Here is a 20,543-nt window from a genome sequence, read left to right on the forward strand (position 1 = left end):
AACTTGTCCGGTAACACTAAAAGTGAATTTTAAGCTACTTGATCTGCATCAAGCTGCTTTGCTGCAGCCTTGACCCACATGGAACCAGGTTCCATAGACCAGCTTCTCTTGCCCACCTTGGTAGAAGCAGGTGCTCAGGCTGAGCACAGAAGTCGGTGGGCACTGGGGGAACCACTGGCTAGTGAGCAGCAGCCCAGAGCTGGCTCAGCTGCCAGGACATCAGGTGGTTTCCTTAGGAATGGACTCTGAGCAATTCTTTGCATCCCCCGGCCTAACTCTTGGGTTGTTTTTAATAACATTTTTGAGAAATAATTCACACACTGTACAGTATGCCCATATATTCCCGTAGTTGTACCATCACCCAAATCAGTTGTTGAACATTTTCATTCATCCCCAAAAGAAAGCCCATTCCCTTTAGCTGTCATTCACATCTCTCCCCTGCCCCGCCCGTCCTAGGCCCCCACACGAATCTTTCTGTCTCTGTAGTTTGCCTGTTCTGGGCTTCATATAAATGGAACCACATACAGTATGTGACCTTTGTGACCAGCTGCTTTTCAGTTCGCATGTATGTTCAGTAGTCATCCATGTTTTAGCATATATCAGTACATCACTTTATTTAACATGAAATATTTTCAGCTTTATTGATAAACCACATTCGTTTATTCATTCATCAGTTGGTGGACATTTGGGTTATTTCCACTATGGGGGTATTGTGTATAATGCTGCTATGAACACTTCTGTGTAAATGTTTTTGTGTGGATGTGTGTTTTCACTTCTCTCGGGTCTGTGTCTAGAAGTAGGTTGCTGGGTCATATGATAACTGTTTAACCTTTTGCAGAACTGCCAGACTTTTCCAAAGTTACTGCGCCATTTTACGTTCTCCTAGGAGTGGGTGAGGGTTCCAGTTTTTCTTCATCTTTGCCAACACTTGTTACTCTCTTTTACTTTTGCCATCCTTCAGGGTACGAAGGAATAACTCATTGTGGTTTTGATTTTCATTTCCCTGGCAACATCATGTTGCACATCTTTTCATGTGCTTATCGGCTATTTATCCTTATTGGCTTATCCTCTGAATCTTTAGAGGAATGTCAAATCAGACCTTTTGCTTATTTTTAATTGGTTTTTTTTTTATTATTGAGTTATAGTAGTTCTTTTTATATTTTAGATACAACTCCTTGATCAAGTATATGATTTTTGAAAATATTCTCCTTCTCTGGGTTGTCTTTGACTTTCTTGATGGTGTCCTGTGAATCACAGAAGTTTCAATTTTGATGAAAATAGATTCTCTACTTTTTTTCCCCTCGTGTGTTTGATCAAATCTAGGAAGCCATTGCCTGATTGAAAGTCTGGAAGATTTATGCCTATGTCTTCCCTAACAATGTTATAGTTTTTAGTTCTTACATGGAAGTCTTGGGATTTATTTTTACAAGCCCATTTCTCTAGCTCTAGTAGGGAAGGATTTTGGAAGAAACATCCATTAATAATGGAGGGTTGAATTTTCCATGACACATGGTGTGGCTAGAAACTGGGCTTAGAGTGCCCTGTCCAGTAACAGGTGTCTTTTCCCCTTTCATCTCTCAGTGTGCATGGGCCCTTCTTAGGGAGTCTTCTGACCGCATGTTGCTCCCCGCCCCCGCCCCAGTTCCCTCATTGCACCCTGTTTTGTCCTTCTGAGGCATTTATCACCAACACAGGTGTCTACACGTGCCATTTACTGAATTTTTTTAGACTTTCTATTGAACTCTAAGCTCCAACAGGGCTTCTCTGTTTTCTCTATCCTCAATACCTAATACTTTTTGGAGAATGACTTTTCCTGGATCTCAAGGTATTCTGGAATGGCACCTACCAGTGTCTTCCCCAGCAGGGTGACTGCATATCTACGTCTGTGGTGAAACCGCTGCAGGAGAGAGTGAGCTTCTGGCCACCGGGCCAGGCCTCCGAGGCCAGGTCTGCCTCTGAGGAGAACAAGGGGAGGCACGGGGTCCCTTCTGAGCTTGTCAGGGGGAACCCATGTCACCTCTCTGCCGACAGTAAAAGTCCTTTTTCAACAAAGGCTCTGTGTCACCTGTCACAAAATGAAAAAAGAAGATGGAATATGTTATTTCATAATTACAGAATTACATATTGGAATGTATCACTGTTAGTGCCATATTTCAAGGTGGACACAGCATGGGCCCCTGAGTTCTGCTTTCTGGAGCCAGCCGACTTGAATGACATTACCGCCCTTAGATGAAATGGTATCTCCATAGGAGAAGGAAGACAGGTTCGACTTTGCTGAGAGAAGATATGTGCTGACGTGTGTCGTCACGCCTAACCCTTGCTGTCGGCCTCCATGCACTTGCATGATGCTGCAGCTCTGGTTATAACTGATTATAAACAGTTAACGTGCAGGTGAGAGCTTTAGGGACTGACTGCAGCAAGGCTAATAAGAGCCCTTGAAAAAGGGCTGAGGGCCTCTGATGCTTCATTTGTTGTCTTAACCCTGAGCCTGGGGATTTATTAACCTGGCTTGGTGACAGCAAATAGAGTAACTTCCAGTTTCCTTTAGTTAAAAAAATTATGTTCCATTGTAGTCCTTTGAGATTAAGACTCAGTACAGTGAGAGAGAAAATGAGAAGTGCTAGAATCAAAAGACAAATGCTAGACATCTGGATGTGACAACCATCTAGCTGACACTTACTCTGTCTTTTCTCAGGAAAATGAGCAGATGAGGTGTCCTGGGTGCTGTAGATGCCCAAACAAAACGCGTGCTGGAAGTCCGTCTCGGGGTTGCCTTCCCACTGCTGGGCCGCCAGGCAGGCTTCTCTTACCAGCAGTAAACCCACTGTAACGCAGAGTTAAATCTAATTTAAGGACACAAATTGAAAAAGCAGGGTTGTTTATTGCAGGGTTAGACTTATTAACTCACAGAAACCTTGGACTTTTTGTTCACAGATCTAAAATGGTCCTCTAAATGAGGTTTAATGGGCTTCCCAGATCATGGTCCCTGGACAGATATTTTTCTCTTCAACAGTAAATTTTGAAATCAAAAGGACTAAAGCAAGGTGGGGTGGGGCGGGGGGGTACTTCCTGTCATAAATAGGATGGGTGGCATTTTTCAAAGCATTTTACAACTTCCAACTCTGCATTATAATTTCAGAGTAGTCGAAAAACATTCTGAATTTTTAAAAAGTACTGCATTTGCTCAGAAACATTTATCAAGCATGTACAAAGATACCAGGCATTGGGATAGGATCAGGCACTGGGAGAGGACCCGCAGATGCTCTGCGGGCACCCAGGCCCTGCTCTCGTCAAGCTTGAACTGTAGTGTGAGCAAATACACAGTGGGCTGGAGAGAGGGCAAGGCACAACTCTGAGACAGTGACCAGTGCGGGGACAGGTAGAGGACGATGAGCTCTGGGCCAAAGAGGTTAGGGGGTGAGGTTGACGTTATCTGGTCATTCGACTACACATGGGTGTGTTGCAGGAGGCAGGGCCACAGTGGTGCCACCTAGTGTGACTGCAGACATCTTTTTCCCTTTTTTCTACTGGCCTCTCACAGCTTTCTTCTAAGCCATTAACACACTTTGGAACTTTCTGTGACACACAAGAGACTTACTGTCGGGTGCGATCAGAGGGACTCGTAGAACTGGAGTATATTAACACGACGGAATACCCTGCAGTGTTTTAAGTGAAAGTACGTGGGCCACACTAAGCTGGTGAATCCAACAGTGGCAAGTGGAGAGAAGGGAAGAACACAAAAGAATATATTGGCTGCTGCTGTTGTAAAGTCAGAAATGAATTTGGCTGAATGGCTAGAATTTCATGTTCACTGGGTTCTCTGTTTGAGTGAAGTTACCTGTTCCTGATTTTTAAACATTTAAAAATGAAGTAAGGGAAATAGCTACTAACAGAGATATAGGTACTTTTTTAAGTATGGCAGTGAGCATGCACCAAACCAGTCCCAGGCTCCAGGACTGCAGTGACCAAAGCAGCACAGTTAACTTACTCTCTGTGTCCTCGACTGTCTTGTGTACTTTGTTGATGGCACAGTGGCTCCCAGAATCAAGTGGGAGGTATTAGCTATTAGTAGTTACTGGAACTGATCTATTGTCTTACGCCTATAGTAATGTCTGCTCAGCCTCTGTGATTCCATTTATTTTTCAGGCCCAATAACTTTTCTGTAAGACGCTGGTTTTCAAATGCCACCTCCAAGGAACCCAGAACCCCACAGTGGAGTTTACTGTTTCATAGTGTTTTCTATTACATTTTTATTAAAAGTTAGAAGAATTATGTTTAAGAAGTGTTTGAAAACCACTTTGGAAAATTAGTTTTATTAGGTAATATTTCTTAGAAGTAGATTCACGGAAAACAATCCAAAAATGAAGTTAGAAAAACACCTTTGAGATAAAATCTACTAAAAAGCAGTGAGAATTGTAAAGCATTTATAAACATGGGACCTGGGTGTGGTAGTTTGCGGAGGAGCCCCAGGTTGGCATGGACAGTAAACTGGTGTAGGGGCCTTTTTAGAAGGAATGCCAGAGCATGTTTGCTTGTATGAAACGAATTTTTAATCCATAGAGAAAGTAGTAGGACTCGCAGGCCCACCTCAGCATCTTTGTGCGTTCCTGGCCAGAGCCAGCTCACGAGCTCTGTGACATCGTGCTGGTAGATTTGGGGGTTTAAACCTTTACTGGCATACTGCCACCTGCACCTCACCCTGGGAGCCTCGGGCACGGGCCTCTGAGACAGAGCAGGGTCAGCAAACTAGAGCCGGGTCAGCCTAACCCACACAGCCTGTTTTTATGAAGTTTTACTTGAATACTGCCATACCCAGGCACATCATCATTTACATACTGTGTAGGATTGCTTTTGCAGTATAATGGTAAATGGGCAGAAAAGCCAAAAGTGCCCACTCTTGGCCCCTGATAAAAAACATTTGCTGACTGTCACCATTCTAGAGTCTTCTGGTAGAAGACTGGTTCTGGAGCCACTAAAATGCCACAGGATGAAAAGATTGAAGTGGGGGAATGAGGCTGTCCTTTAGCAATATTCCTCTCCTATTTCCAGGAGAGAACAATTAAGGTGGGGGAGCCCTAGCATGTCCTACCTTAGGTTGCGGTTATATCAGAGATGCCCATTGGGTCACCTCTGAGTCTGAGGTCACGTGGTTTGGGAATATGAACGGCCCTACAAGGCACATGTCTTTAAGGCACTCTCGAAAGTCAGAAGAGCGGGCTTCATTCGCCCTGCACTGTGTTTCTGAGCCAGCGGTCCAGCTCAGCCAAGCTGTTTGTGTAGCGAGAACGTTCTTGAAATGGCAGAAGTGCCGCGCAACTAGAGCTGATGCCGGCACAGGGCTGAACCAGTTTTCTTTACAAATAGTTTGGAAAATTCCCAGGCGCCTGGCCCCTGGTGTACTTCCCAGGGGTGGCATGAGAAGTACCAGCTCCCCCTGGCCACGAGTCCCCTCCCTGCTGCTCCCCTGCTCCTCTGCTCAGCTCCTGCTGGGACTCTGAGGCTCAGTCCAGCCCACTTCTACTCCCAAGTCCAGTCCCAGGACAGGAAGGGCCCCGCCCTCTTTCCTTCGCAGCGTCCCATCTCCCCTCGCCCTCCTCCTGCCCCCAGTCCTGGCCTAGCCCTGTTGGTGCCTTCCCACCACACACGCTGCCTCACATACATCCAGGGCGACCCCCTCAACAAGCAGTAGCTGACTGACAGGCACCTTGCTCCATCATTTCACCAGTTAACAGTTCTTGGAATTAATACTCCTGTGGTTTTATAAATTCAACATATAACAGACTTCTGAATTAGGAAATAAGGACGAAATGTGCTACTCCTGCTAAGATGAAAAGCACTTAGTTTAGCACGGGCCTGGGCAACTTCAGTCAGTTCCCACAGCAGCACCCGCCGTGGGAGATGAGCCAGGTGTGGTGGGAGCAACTAGAGCTGACCAGCTGCTGAATTACCAGTCTCCAGTTCAGGGCATCTGGCTCCATGGCTCAGGATACAGGTTCATGAAGTCAATTTAGTAGGGCACCAACCAGCATAAAGAATAGAAAATCTAAACACATATCTGTGTATATGTGTGCCGGCTGCTGTGAATGTGTTTGGAATGCATGAGCCACCCGCCTTACAGTCAGAGGCCTCTGTATGTGTTTCCTGCAGAATCCCTCTTAGATACTCAAGACACCTGTCTGCTCAGGTCTCCCAGATATCCTTCCTCCTGGTGGGAGTCCCTGCTAGGGGCAGGGGTACACCATCCAGGTGCAGTTATGTGGATCATTGAAGAGTTTCCTTTCTCTGTCATCAAACGTGGGTCTGATATGAATTGGCTCCTGCAAACCTGTTCTCCATTCTTCCACCCTCAATTTTGAGACCCTCCCACCAGCACCAAACCCCATGGGGTACTCATCGCCTTTTGTTCATGGAGGCTTCAGAAACCTGGAAACTTGGAGAGTCCATTTACAGTGGTATAAATTAGTACTGCTGTGTTAAAACCTACCTACGCGCTGAGGGCAGCACCCATATTATTTTTCTGTTCAGTGTCCCTCAAGCAGAACTTGTTGAAAAGCAGATTTTCAGACTGATTTTTATTGGAACAAAGTATTTGCATGTGCACACCTGTGTATGCACATCTGTATTGGACAATTTCATTGTAAGTTCGTGGGAAGAATTGGTGACCTAAATTCCCTTTCCTCATCATCCTTCCTTACTCAGATGCCAGGGATTGTGCTGAGGGTTCGCACATGTTTCAGAACCTTACCCACGACTGTGTGTGGTGGGGGCATGCTCGTCTTGGCACTGGATGGCAGTAGGTGGCACCAGGCCCAGCTGCTCTCTGCACTGAAGACTCAGTGAAGAAAAGATGGTCATCACCTTGGGAAGCAAGATGTCAGTGCCCTGTGAGACATCCTGTCACAAAGCAGCTAGAATGAGACTCAGCTCTGCACCATAATTCTGCCTTGTCTCATTCCTGCACCATCCACCTTCCGGTTTTCTTCCCCTTTCTTGCTCCTCTTCTGCCCTCCGTCCCTCTGCTCCACCACCCATCCCTCCCTGCCTCCTCCCCCCATGTCGTCCTTGACGTCCTCTCTGGCCAGCCTCACCTGATGGTGTTGATGGTGCTCAGCTAAGGTATTTCCTGATTCAAGACTTTCAGAGATTTCTAGCATGAGTTCAGAGCAACTTTATGAATTTGAGTCAATAGTTTAAAAAGCCATTAAATTTTTTTCAACTCTATTGAGACATAGTTGAAGTATAATAAAATGTGAGTATTTCACATGTGATTTGATCAGTTTGGACATAGGATGTAAACCCCCGTATAACAATGAAACTAAATGAGCAGCATCAGGAAGCCATAGATGCTGTGGAGGCCTCCTGGGCTCCAGGTGCTGTTGTAGATGTGTGTGGTGGTTGTCTTAACCTCACTGAGGAAGTTCAAAGACAGGGTGACCACTACACCCATTAACTTACTGGAAAGTAAAGAAGAGTAGATCTACAGAATGGACAGCTTTCTTCTGCACTCGGACTCGGGCTCCCCACCACTGAGGACTTCGCCTTCTCCCATCACCAGTGGAAGAAGGAACGTGATACATGTATGTGATGGCTCCTGTCAGACTTTTTAAGTTTCTTCAGTGCCCAATGTGGAAATAGTGCCAGGAGAAATTGAGACAAAAGTCACTTTGCTTCCAGCTTCTCAGGAACACCTGGTTCCATGTGCTGACAAGTGGCTAAACCAATTTCAGAAGCAATGAAAAACAGTTTAAGGGATTAAAAAAAAATAAAGATTTTCTTTGTTCCTCAAGAGAAATACAGAGAAAAATACAAAGAGAAGTAAAAATCTGGCACAGGAGCAAGACATATCTGTTGGGCCTTCAGCCTCATGCAGCATCTCTGTGATGTCTTCTGAACATCCTGTCATTAAAGTACTGAATGCGTTTGGCTCTTTTGTAATAAAAGGCTTGTTGTTTTTCCTGCTCTTCATGGGGTGCGGAGGAGGGGGTTGGTCCGTACTTCCTGGATGCCGTGTCAGCCTTCAGGGGTCAGAAGACTAGATCACTTATTAATCGTGGCAATAAACTATTTTTAACAGTAAGAGAAGTGGAAATGCTGACTTCATATTGATTGTAAAAGAACCTCTTTCACTATGTTGTCCCTGGACCTTCTTCCACTTGTGGGACCACCCCTGCCTCCCTCCCACCCTCCCGGGGCCTTATCACACTACAAAGTAGGTCCTAATTTATGCCTTGTTGTTCTGTGTGTGTAAATAAAATGAAGGAAAGCACGAGAAGGAAAACTGAGAGGAAGAACCTTCCATTCTGAAAATCAGGTGTAAAAAATAAATTTGTCCCCAAGTTTCAGGAGAAACAGCAGTCATTGTCAAAGGCACGGTGTGACCGGGTCTCCAGTCTGAGTTGTTCAGAGATTCTGAAGCTGACAAGAGTCCGTCAGCATCCTGTACGTGACCCCGCCAAAAGCCGCGCAGTGTCAGAAGCGAGGCTCTTCCTGTGGCCTAGAGCGGGAGGCAGGGCAGCACCTGAGCCTCCTGACTATCCATCCCTGGGGTGGCCCTGGGGAGCTGGCCTCTGTCTCCACAAAGCTCACAAAAGATAATGCTGGTGCGTGGACGAGGCTGGTGTTGTCCGGGGCATTTAGATGGCCATGAGTTGGGAGAAAACGAGGGGGAGAGACACCCAGGAGGGCCCTCTGCAGTCCCCCCAGTGCATGACCTCTGGATGTGGACTAGCGGGGCGGGGGGCTGTCTGCCTGTTCTGACAGCCGCCTCTGACTGGTGTGGTGTGAGCAGCTGGCCTCTCTGAGCTCTGTTCACTTGTTCTTTCTGCTCAGATATGTCAGGGGCTCCCTTTCCCTTTTACAGTCTAGTGTTAATTTCTCTTGATTGTATAGGAAAGAGCATTTATTGAAGCTGGAAAGATTTCCGAGACCCATCCAGTCTGGGCGGTTTCCCTTTTGTTGTGTTGGTCTGAGGCTATTAGCACATTTCCATGCACCTCTGAAACTCTGTCATGGATGTAAAGGTTTGTTGGTATCCTGTCCATACAAGTTCAAACGGCCTTGCTGCCCACAAGCAAAAGGCTTGTCCCTGAATGAACACCCTGTCTGCAGGCACACTGTAGCCTTAGGGAAGGATTCTTTCCAAAAAATCTGTTTCTTTCCTTCATTCCTAATTGTTTATGTGTAAATCTATTTATAGTAGATTAAAGGAGAGGTCTGGCCAAGTTGGTGGATAATGATATAATTTACAGGGGCTCCAGCCAAAATGTTGAAGTTGCTTATATTTTACTATTGCCACAGATGGGTTCCTGTTTAAAGAGTCTCCCTCTTTCAAAGGCAGTAAAAACAAAGAGGGGTGGAAGGAGGCTTTTTCAAATGCCCGTAATCATTTCCATTTATGGTCAGTGTTGAACCAACAATGGAATATAAAATGGTAGACTGCTAGCTGGGTATAAGTGAGAGACTTTTGATGCAGTAGAAATTGGCCTGGGACTGGATTCTGAAAACAAATTCAGGTAGAATTTTTATGTAAAGAAAGTGTCCAAGTGCAGAGAGAGGCCAGGGGCTCTGCTGTGATCAGCTGAGGCAGCCAGTGCTAGGATCCAGTGTCCACGTTGTCTGCAGGGCTGTGTGAGGGCGAGGGGGTCCTGGCAAATTCTTGGTGGTAAACCTTTGGTAAAGTTTATCTTTACAAAACAGCATCCGTGTTTAGCATCTGCATTTGCAGTATGTTGTGCAAACCTGCAGCGGGAGCAACGTGCATCAAGGTGGTGCTTTTCCTTTGCCCCCCAGCAAGACACCCCAGACTCCCCAGAGGCCACGCTCTGCCTCGTCTCAAGAATTGGAGAGCAGTGTCTCCTTGCTTTCCTCTATTGTCACTCTCAGCAACACTGAACCATATCAGTTATTGCAGGAAATTAAGTGGTTGTGGTTTTAAAGGAAATCTTCATTGATAGCCCTGTGCACGGTGCACCAGGCAGGGGTGTGGGGGTGAAGGGGCAGGCATATACTTTCCCAGTCACATTGTGTTTACCTGTTGTCTTGCACAGTTGTCTTTAGAAACATCAGAACACCTAACTGAAATATGCAGTTCCCTCCCCTAAAGTTGATAACAGTCCTTCTCATGAGGAACACGGTTCTTTTCTTTAAAAGCAACAACAAAAACCCAGAATTTAAAGCTAAAAGCATCAACAACGGTAATATACTTCAGAGAATATAGTGGTTCCCCATTATGTATGGTTTCACTTATTTATGGTCAACTGCAGTCTGAAAGTATTAAATGGAAAATTCCAGAAATAAACAGTTCCTAAGTTTTAAACTGCATGCTATTCTGAGTAGTGTGATGAAATTTCGAGCCATCTTGCTCTGTCCCACCCAGGACACCCAGGACGTGACTCATTCCTTTGCCCCGTGTCTCCACGCTGCAGACACTCCCCACCCATTCGTCACTAGCTGCCTCAGCGATCAGGTCGATGGTCATGGTATCGCAGCTCTTGTGTTCTACTCACTCTTACTTTCATTGTGGCCCCAAAGCACATGAGTGGAGTCCTGACATTCAGATATGCCAGAGAGAAGCTGTATTTTAAATGAAAAGGTGAAAGTTCTTGACAATATGGAAAAAAAAAATCATTAGCTGAAGTTGCTAATATCTATGATAAGAACAAGTCTTCTATTCATGAAATGGTGAAGAAGGAAAAAGAAACTCATGCTAATTTGCTTTCACACCTCATACTGCAAAAGTTACAGCCCTAGAGTGTGATAAGTGCTTAGTTAAGGTGGAAAAGTTATTAAACTTTATCAAAAAGATATGTAGAGGAAAAAAGTAGCATATATAGGGTTTGATATTATTTGAAGTTTCAGGCATCCACGGGGGTCTTGGAACATACCCCCTGTGGATACGATACTGTAACTTTTTCCTACCGCAGAAGGCTCTCAATCATTAAACTCTTTAGGCTAAGATAAACCTTGCAGTTTGTTTACTGAATTTTCTCTTGTCTCTTAAGGTTCGCCATCGGTGGTGCGAACTCGTTGTTAAGCACAAATACACAAAAGCATACAAACATGTGGAGAAATTCCTTCAAGAGGATCAGGTGAGTTGCATTTTTCCACATTTTCCAGAAGATGGAGGTTCTGCAAATGCTGTTCTGTCCCTGTGTGGCGCACTTAATGCAGGGGCCCAAATGTCGCATATTTAAACACTCCCCCCAAATTTTGAAGATGTTGGTAGGAGCTAACCTACCATACTCTTCAGCTGATCTTCCTTCTCTCGGTGTCCCTCTAAAACATGGAGCCATGTTCCTTGGAGGTGCCGTTGGTTGGTTTCACCTGGCTCGGGCCTGTTGCCATTGCCAAGTGAGGCACGTGCAGACTTCACAGCATGGCCGAACCTCGGGTCAGAGTGTGGCTTAGTGATGCTGTGGTGTGTGTCTTTGTCTTCACTGGCCCTAATTTAAAGTATTTGAGACGGTTACACGGAGAGCCCCCACTGCCTGGAACAGTCTGGTCTGTCTGCACCTGCCACTCTAGGCCAGACTACTGTTCACCAGGGGAAAGTGGTCGCTCTCCCAGGAGCCTGCAAGAAGCGTCTGTGGGCGGCCATGTTTGGGGACGTCCTCTTAGTGGCCTCTGCCCCCGCACCCACCCGTGCTTGTCCCAGTGCAGCTGTCCGCTGTGTGCCTGAGCAAGCTTCCTGCCCAGCACTGTGGGCTGACAGGATGGAGCCATGTTTCAGTTGGGGCGGAGAGTGGGAATAGAGCAAACAAAAGGACTTTTGAGCGGCCTGGAGTATGGGGGCCGCCAGCAAGTAAGGGCTTGTTGTTCCCACAGAGAGAAATGCGTGACTTTGTACCAGAAGAAATGTCACATTTGCACAGTGGAGCAGGAGGTGTTTGGAAACACAGAGGGGAATATAAGGAGGACAAATGCAAGAGAAACTTAAAGTCTGTTCTTAAAACCAAAATTAACTACAGTATACTTAGAACCATGATCTTCGCCAAGTAAGGATTACCAAATCTCAGCCTTTTCAGGAAAGTCTTTGAACCTCTGACTAGACCAAGTTTTTGCCTTGTGCTGTCTTTGAGAACCGTCTTTAATTTGCTCCTGCTGAATATAATCCATGGCATAACCAAGTGTGGAACAAGGAGAAGGCAGAACCACAGCGGTCTTTTGGTCTTCCAGAACATAATTGGCTGTTTTTAAAAGTAGGAAAAAATGCAGATGTGAATCTTTGCACCATTGTGTTTGAAACAGAAGAGCCAGTGTTTGCCATGGAGGAGGGACAGGGCTGAGCTGAAGCAACAGGCCTCTTTTCCTGGGTGGCGTGATGACTGTCGCTGCCCGGCTCCGTGCGCCGTGGTGGTCTTCCTTTCCCAGCAGGGCCTGGGGGCGCGCTTTCCTAGGAAGAAGGCCTGTGTCTGTGACACACACGGGGCACCTCGGTGCTCTGAGCGGCACGGGCCTCCCTGGTGGTCGTCGGGGACCCTCCCTGTCTCTGCCCAGAACACCCCTGACATAGTCATCGTTAGAGACAGGTTCACTGTCTTCACTTTGTCATCAGTTAAGTCACTGAGGTTCTGTTGACAACTAGAATTGATAGCTTAGAATTCCTTGGAGTTTCAATAAAAACAAGAAAGAGAAGGGGATTGAAAAGTACGGGCTCCAGACGTACAACTATTCCACTGTCTTACCTTTTCTAGGGTCTTTGTAATTTTTGGACCAGCCCGTTTGTGTGAAACACACACAGACTGCAGTGGACACAAGTTTCCTTTTCTCACGCTCTCTGGCCTCTGTCCCCTGCAGGCCATGGGCATCTACCTCTACGGGGAGCTGATGGTGCATGAGGATGCCAGGCAGCAGCTGCTTGCCCATACCTGCTTCGAGCTGACCAGGGAACAGATGGACAGGTGCTCAGCTCAGGTGGTGGCTGAGATGCTATTTTAAAGAGGTAAATCTCTCTCTCTCCTTTCCCCATTGTGTGTTTCTAACTAGAGATTCCTCTTAGGGGCCAAACAAACAAACAAACGAATGCAGGGTGCCTGCTGGTAGTATGAGGCTGAGTCCCTGCAACTTGTCTGGTCAGTGGTCACCAGAGAGCAGAGGCAGCCCACCCAAACGGAGCAGCTCTCCTCGGCACAGTCTGGGCCACTTCAGTTTGGTTCCTTGTAGGAACAGAAGTCGAGGAGAAACATATCTTGAATAGGGTTAGAAGGTGAATGGGGAAGGCAGGCAGAAACGCTGGTCCCTGATCTCCAAGGTGAAGGCTGACGTGGCCGTTGTATCACCAGGCGATCCCACTCCTGAGCTGTGTGCAGGCATTGCTTCCTTCTGGGCTGCATCCGGACCTGAGGTTGCTCAGCTTGTCCCCTCAGCTTGTCGCCTGATGGAGGAGGCTGGCAGGAGGACCTCCCCACAAAGTGTGCCACACGCTTCTCGACATGTCGTCAGGCAGGCTTGTTGTTTACCTTGTTGTGTTGGAGCAGAATTTCTCCCCAAGTTATTTAAATTGCTTTTTCTGTTAGTTGTGCTTGGAACTGACATGCTAGATTTATATCCTAACAGGTTTTAAAGTTGGTTTCTTCTTTTTAAAAGTAATATAGCAATGGTCCATAAACTTTTAAAGTAGAACTGTGGGGTTGGGTTATAAGTGTATTGTTTTCCTCTAACAATCATTTCTGTGTCATCTCAGTTCTTCCAGGTTTTACATGCTGTAATAGGATATGTCTAATTTTGTATCTTTCTTTAAACTTTAACATCATATCTCAGTCATTCTTCATGTTATATAGCTTCTCTATAAATACAATTTTAATGGCTATTTAATATTTTATGTTGCTCTTCTTAACCTATTGTTGGACATTTAGTTTGTTAAAAACCACTTCTAATATGTTTAAATATCTTACTTACCAGAAAGAACTCTAATACTGAGGAAAGAAAAAAAGTTTTTCTAAGGGAAAGGAAACAGTGGGAACAGTCGCAGCGACTGAGCCTCTTGTGGAGAGACAGCTGTGCGCAGACATTCCCCCGAAGGCTCCCCGGGGCCGCTTCAGATCCTTGTCACAGATGGGCCGGTTTAAAAACAGAACAGTCACACAGTTATCTTGTTGCCAACCTCATATAGTAATCAGCATAAATCAAATTTCTCTTTAGATGTTGAACTTCACGGCAAGTTTGTGTTTCCTGAAGTGTGTGACACTACACTGGGCAGACTGTTCTTTTGCTTGTTCCCTGGTCTAAGTTGTGGGAACCGCAGTGGGCACAGAGCTCTCATGGCTCCTCATGGGGAGGGTTTTGCCACAAGCTGGCGAAGGAGTGGTCCTGGGGATGAGTCTGCTGTTTTTCGCCTCCCCTCTGAAATGGCCCTTCCTGTCCCTGCCCCTTCCAAATGAATCGGGGGTCCCGCGCATGCACCTCTACCACCCCCCGCACCACTTTCTCACTTAAGATCAGTGACTTGCCAGCCCAAGAAGGGCCCCTCCAGGCGTCCCAGACCACTTGCAGTCTGTGTCCCGCGGGTTAAAGGCAGGGACAGCCGGCTTCACTAACTATGTCACAGAGGCTAGCTGGTGTTTTTTTCCACATCATGTTCCAAGACTGCATTGGCATTTGTATGGTCATCTGTGAGTCCTTTTGATTAAAAAAGTTATTCCTCTAGGACACCGCAAATACATGAACAATAACAAAATAAAACCCATTGGGTAGCGCAGCAGGCCTGCAGGGGGGGGTGCTGTCGCCTGTGTCCGAGGAAGCCGGTGTGTGCAGTGTGGGCTGTGCGCGCAGGCACGGTGGCTCCTGAGTGCTCTGGCTGCTTGGGTTCCTGGCATGCTGATTTGTGACTTAAGATTAAAATCACATTGCCAGGGATTACCACGCAACCACGACCTTGGCTGCTCTCCAGAAGCCATAGTCACTCTCTCTCTGCAGTTTGGAGAACAGATGCATCTTATAGCTCTTCTCTGGAAACAGAAGAAGCCAGCAGCCATGGAAGACACTCGCCAGCCCTTTCATTATGCCCAGCTGAAGACCTCTCTGACGAGGTGCAGAGCTTAGCTGATTGGTGAACAGTGACTGGTTTCCGCCTTGTTCACAGTGGCTAAGTTCTGCACCTGAAGAGAAGGTGAGATGGGGACAGTTAAGTTGGAGCCGCTGGAGCAGAGTCCACTGCTGAGCGGTCAGCTCGGGTGCCGAGCACGATTCTGGAGGAGGAGAGACCTGCTCGGCCCCACGGATGCTCTTTCTCCTGTCACGAATGCAAGGAATGTACCAAAGAACTATAACTCCACTAATTAGACATCTCTCTGAAAGGTCAAATGTTTTGGAAGCTGCAAAAATTATTCTTATAAAAAATTAAAACCAAATGCATCACAATAATCAAGTAAAACTATGTCAGCAGTTGATTGCATGTGAGTTGGGCCGGGTGCTTTCACAGCAGATTCTTGTACTTCCCTGAGCACAGTGACTCTCTCTTGTATTTGCAGCCTAGGTCTCTGTGTCTTCCGCAGCCCCCAGAGGAACGGCGCGCAGGCAGCTCCCAGCCGAGGCACTGCTTCTCCGGCTGTCGATTGGACCCGCCCTCCGGTGCCTACTGAGCTGATATCAGTTCTCATTTTACACACTGGCTCAGTTCAGCAGGAACAGGAGTCGAGCCCTCGAGCAAAAAGCCTTCCTGTTTGTAAGTGCCCAGACGCTCAGGAGCTGGGACTCCACTCACCGAAGACAGGCCAAAGCGTCGGCCACAAGAGCCCAGACAAAGCACTGGCGCCCATCTGTATGTGGTCCTGTGGTGTGGATGTTGGTAGAGTCGTAAAGGTCTGATGGTGGAGTGTGGATAGTGCCGCACAAGTGTGACGCAGGCAGTGCCCACGTCTGTCACGGGGTGGTTGAGACTGAACGCAGAGTGAATGTGGGTCTGAAATGGGCGTTCTGGTATCTGTCTTGTGAATGAAGCTGCAGTTACAGGGCTGGCTTTCACAGCCACATGCAGGCAAGGCGAATGGCCATGGTTCTGCTGTATGCCCCTTTCTCGGGGCCGTGAGAGGTGGCCTGGGTCTCATCCTGGTCTCCACTCAAAGCCAGTTCTGCAGAGCGGAGCGCAGAGGCACACAGAGGTCCTCGTTTAGAGGAATTCCTCTGTTGTGACCGGGCAGTAAATTTTATTGCTGTTTCCTTTGCAGGAAAGATCACAGCAAGATTCTTTCTCATAATCTCCCCATAGCCCTGGTGGGACCAGGATCGCGCTGACCCTGGACATCAAAGGAAGGATTACAGGGCTGCTTGGAGCCATCAGCCGACATCAGCGTCCATGCCTTGGTGCTTCTCTTTGCAGAGGCCGCTCTCAGCAGAACACGTGAGGGCACATCCTCATAAACGGTCTCCATGGCCATGGGGCCTTGTCCCCCACCCTGAGTGGGCCCCCCTCAACATGCTGAACCTTCAGTGGGTCTGAATTGAAGGCAGTACTTTTCACAGAAATGGTGAAGGATATCCGTGCCATGTTAGAAAACCTGCTAAATGTTTTGTGTCAGCCCTCTAAGCATATAGCTACCTTGGATATCTCTATGATCCAGAAAATCACAGAGCTGCTTTACTGGGACTGGTGAACACTGTTTGATGGTCTTCTCTGGCTCATTTCAGAGAGATTTTGCAGAATTACTTTGATTCCATTATTTAGATTCCACCCCCCTCCCCCCGCCAACCCAGATTTTAGTACCTTTTGGTAAATGTACAGGGTAAGAATCTAAGATACATTAATAATAAAATGTAATGGAGTAACATTTTTGTATGCCTGTTTGCGTCTGAATTTAATATTGTCTTAAAAAGGGAGTTTAAAAGCCAGCCTGACACCTTGGAAGGCTGACGGGCCCTGTGCAGGGCACTTCGCTCCTTGCGAAGGCATGGGGTGGGGGGGCCCGTGGGAATCTGCTGGTGCAGATTCCCTTCCTTTCCTACAGATGTTGGAAGTTTAAGAACAAGCAGGTCCTAATGTGGCTCGGTTGGTTGGGTGTTGGCCCACAAAGCAAAAGGTTGCTGGTTCGAGTCCTAGTCAAGGCATCATGCCTGGGTTTAGTGAGCAACCAATCAATGTTTCTCACATCATTGTTTCTCTCCCTCTCTTTTTCTGTCCCTTCCTTCCCCTTTATCTAAAAAGAAACCAATCAGTCTTGGGGGCGGGGGGAAGGCAGAAACTAAGCTTCCCAAGTGCCATGCAAAGGGCAAAACGGTTCCTGCTGTCACCTGACAGTGAAGGGCTGGGCTGGACCAAAATGAACTCAAATCTGTGCGGCTCCACCTGGCCCTGGGGCTGCATTGACCTGACTTTTCATCTAGCCCTTGTGGGGTGAGGTGCAGCCTCACTCTTCAGCAGTGACTGGGATTCCAGAAGGGTTTGCTCTGTACTGTTACATGTGCTCTACATGCGATGGTATATGCTCTTTACCGTATTGGTAGAAGGATCAAAGTTTTATTTTTAAATTTGAATAAATACAAGAACACTGCTTCCTGTGAAGGTGAATAAATGCTGCCTTCTCCCTGTGGTTGGTGCTGGTTGGTGCTGTTTGGCCCTCTATGAGGTGGAGCAGGAAGGGGCCCAGGGCACGGGCAGCACCTCCTCGTGGGCTGTGAGCACCAGCTGGCCCAGTGGTTTGGTTTGGCCTTGTTTTTCTAGGAAGGTAAAGTCACACTTTGCACCTTTAGAAATCATGTAGGCCAAGCCAAACTGCCACCATGTGTAAGATTTTTCACAAAGACCACCGGCTCCTCCGATGGCTGCTGAGTCCCATCACTGGTTCTGACCACTGAACATGGGCAGAGAGTCATGCGAGAGCCATCAGAACTCAGGCCCCAGGTTTTGACAGATCCAGTGGGGAGTTGGCCTGTGCTGCTGGCAGGCAGGGGCAGCTTGTGCCAGGTGTTCTCACGGGAGGAAGAGGAGCCTGCCTCTGAGCCATGGAGGAGGGACAGGGCTGAGCTGAAGCAACAGGCCTCTTTTTCCTGGGTGGCGTGATGACTGTCGCTGCCCGACTCCATGCGCTGTGGTGGCGCTCCAGCTGCATCCGGTCACCCACTTCACCCGAGTTTCTCTGGACTCTGAACGGCTTTCCTAGCTTGTCTGTTCAGCACCTTCTGAGAGGCCGGAGAGAGTGTGCCAGGGCCTGGCTGAGGCTGCTGGAGTCCAGAGTGGCCGCTGATCAGTGAGGCAGCGAAGACTTAAAACAAGTGGAAATTTTTCATCTGTTTAAAGAAGCTGAAATCTCTGCATTGATAACTGGCGGACCACCTGGGGTCTGGGAGGATATGAGTTAGAAACCGGCCGTGCCTCACTCGGTGCTTCCTCAGCACGACCATAGATGCCTTGGGCCAGGCCGGCACGTTGGCAGAGGACCCAAGAGCTCCAGGGATGGGTGATGGGCTGTCTGCACCCAGAACGTGGCGAGCCAGTGAAAGGGAAGCCTGCCCTTCCCAGACAGACTTAATTTTACCCCCCAATGTCATATATTACATAATAGGCAGGGTATAATATGGGTTCATAGAAACTTGGGCATTTTCCTTCCCACCCCAGTGCCTCTGAGAATGTGGGCCTCTCATCTAGTAATAAACTCTTGTCACTCAGCCAGCCAATACTTGAGAAGCTTGAGCTCCTGATCCAGTCTGCTGTCAGGATGGGCCTGGGCAAGGGTGGGGCCAGATGACCGCTGCTTTGGAAGGCATGGAACTGGAACTTCCACCGGCTGCACTTAAAAAGAGTCACCGTGGTTGCAGAGACCTGTCTGAATGGGAGCCAGGCATAGTTCTTAGCAGCATTATTTCTGATGTCCCCTCCCAGAACATCTTGGTGGCTTCACTGGTCCCCACATCTGAGCAGCCATGAAGGCTTGAGATGCCCTCCAGGCTGAGTGTGGGTGCGGTGATGGAAGTGAGGCTGTTTCCCAGCAAGGTGACACTTCCAACTGAGCAGAGGGACCAGGGCATAGGAGGGTCCCACAATCCATCATGGGTCCCCTACTCTTACAAAAACAAACCCTGGCCCCTCTGCCTGACACTAATGCTTCCTTAAGCTGTGTGTGAATTCGACCCTAAAATGGGGTCAGCATTGGCGATCGGGCAGGAACCAGTTGCCCCCCGTGAACTGGGCAGGTGGCAGCACTCCAGGCAGGCGCTGAGGCACAGAACCAGCAGTGTGTTGTCAGGATTGGCAGGTTTACCCGGGGTGAGGAGAGGCAGTTAGGTCCTTTGAGCAAGTTGGTTGGATAATTGCCAGGCAGCTGTGCTGGAAGAAGAACGGGCTCCGGAAGTGCAGGTGCTTCCCCACTGCTCAGACAGCAGGTCCTGGCCCTCGAGGAACAGGTCAGCCGGGGCTAGGTCCGGTCAACCTGTGGCTGGACCCCAGTGGGCTGGTCTCTGACACCCCAGGTGCCCCAGGTGGGGGTGGGGGGCAGTGGCCGTGACACCTTGGCCTGTCCTGGGCAGCAGCCAGGGCAGGAGAGGCAAGGAGCCCTGGCTGGACCAAGGCAGGAAGTGGAGGTGGGGAGGGGACAGGAAAGAAACGCAAGAGAAGACTGTTCAATTCTTCCTCTTGGCCTCTATTTTAGGATTAAAGGATTTAAAAGCATTTATTTTTATTGGAACTTGAAATCAAAACACTGAAATAATGGTCTTCATCCCAAACAAGGTATGGAGGTGTTACATTAACAAGCAGAACCCAGTGCCCCAAGTGGAGGAACCAGAAATGGAAGCCGCATTCCTAATCTTTAGCTGTGCCTTTCAGTGACCTTAGAGCCCCGAAAGGCTGCGGACAGATGTTTGCGGTGCATTGGGACTTAACTCCCCTGGCCCCTGCATGGTGAGCAGAGCCCCTGAGGCCCAGGGCGGGGCCAGGGAAGCCCTGTAGGCCGTCTGCTCACACAGCGGTCACCGTGCCACAGTCAGACATCACTGAAGAGACCTGTAACAGGGAGGGTGGACAGCAAGGCTGAGTGACTTACGATCAAGAACTCTAGTTTTTTAGGAGTTTTCTGTTCTAGGCCAACCACCTCCCCAGGCTACAGACAGAGCCAGCTGGGCAGGGAAATGAGGAATGTGAGGAATCTGCCAAGCACTTCATCGAGGCAGGAGGCAGACCTGCCCTGGTAAGGGAGATAGGCTGTCCCAGCACGTCTCCTGCCAAACAGAATTCTGGGCATCCAAGGCCTGTTGGCCTCTGCTGGCCAGCCTCCCTGGGCTGGCAGAGCCTGCCACACCCTGGTCCCAAGAAGTCAAGGAAGAGGTGCTGTCCCTGGCACTTTGCCAGCAGGTGACCTTGGGGTGAGACAGTCCTCTGGAGCATCGTTTCCCAGGGCGCCTTGAGCTGAATCACCTTCAAGAGCAGAGGGTGGGTTGGGGAGCCCTCTGTGCAGGGCCCAGCCATGGCAAGGACTCCATGCACAGGTGTCTGGTGGGGGGTTCATGGGGGGACCCAAGCCTGCACTTCCTGGAGGTGTCTCAGCCCAAGGTCGTGCTCAGTGGGGAGGGAGTGAACTCTCAACCCCCTAGGCCACTCTCCTGATGGCAATAACCTC

At 48.3% G+C, this 20,543-nt stretch overlaps 1 protein-coding gene across 2 annotated transcripts in view; it reads left to right on the forward strand.

Moving 5' to 3' along the window:
• AOPEP (aminopeptidase O (putative)) overlaps positions 1-16,817 on the forward strand; it is a 402,502-nt gene extending 385,685 nt beyond the window's left edge. For both annotated transcript variants that reach the window (XM_054588087.1, XM_054588088.1), the window contains exons 15-17: positions 11,001-11,087; positions 12,796-12,940; positions 16,164-16,817. In XM_054588087.1, the coding sequence (XP_054444062.1) occupies positions 11,001-11,087; positions 12,796-12,936 (228 nt within the window). In that variant the 3' untranslated portion in view covers positions 12,937-12,940; positions 16,164-16,817. The remainder of the gene's footprint in view (positions 1-11,000; positions 11,088-12,795; positions 12,941-16,163) is intronic.
• Positions 16,818-20,543: the final 3,726 nt, after the last annotated feature.

The sequence above is a fragment of the Pteronotus mesoamericanus genome, unplaced genomic scaffold (assembly GCF_021234165.1).
Source record: "Pteronotus mesoamericanus isolate MK-2021 breed Mesoamerican mustached bat unplaced genomic scaffold, CSHL_Meso_final scaffold_125, whole genome shotgun sequence".
In the NCBI taxonomy this organism is placed as follows: Eukaryota; Metazoa; Chordata; class Mammalia; order Chiroptera; family Mormoopidae; genus Pteronotus; species Pteronotus mesoamericanus.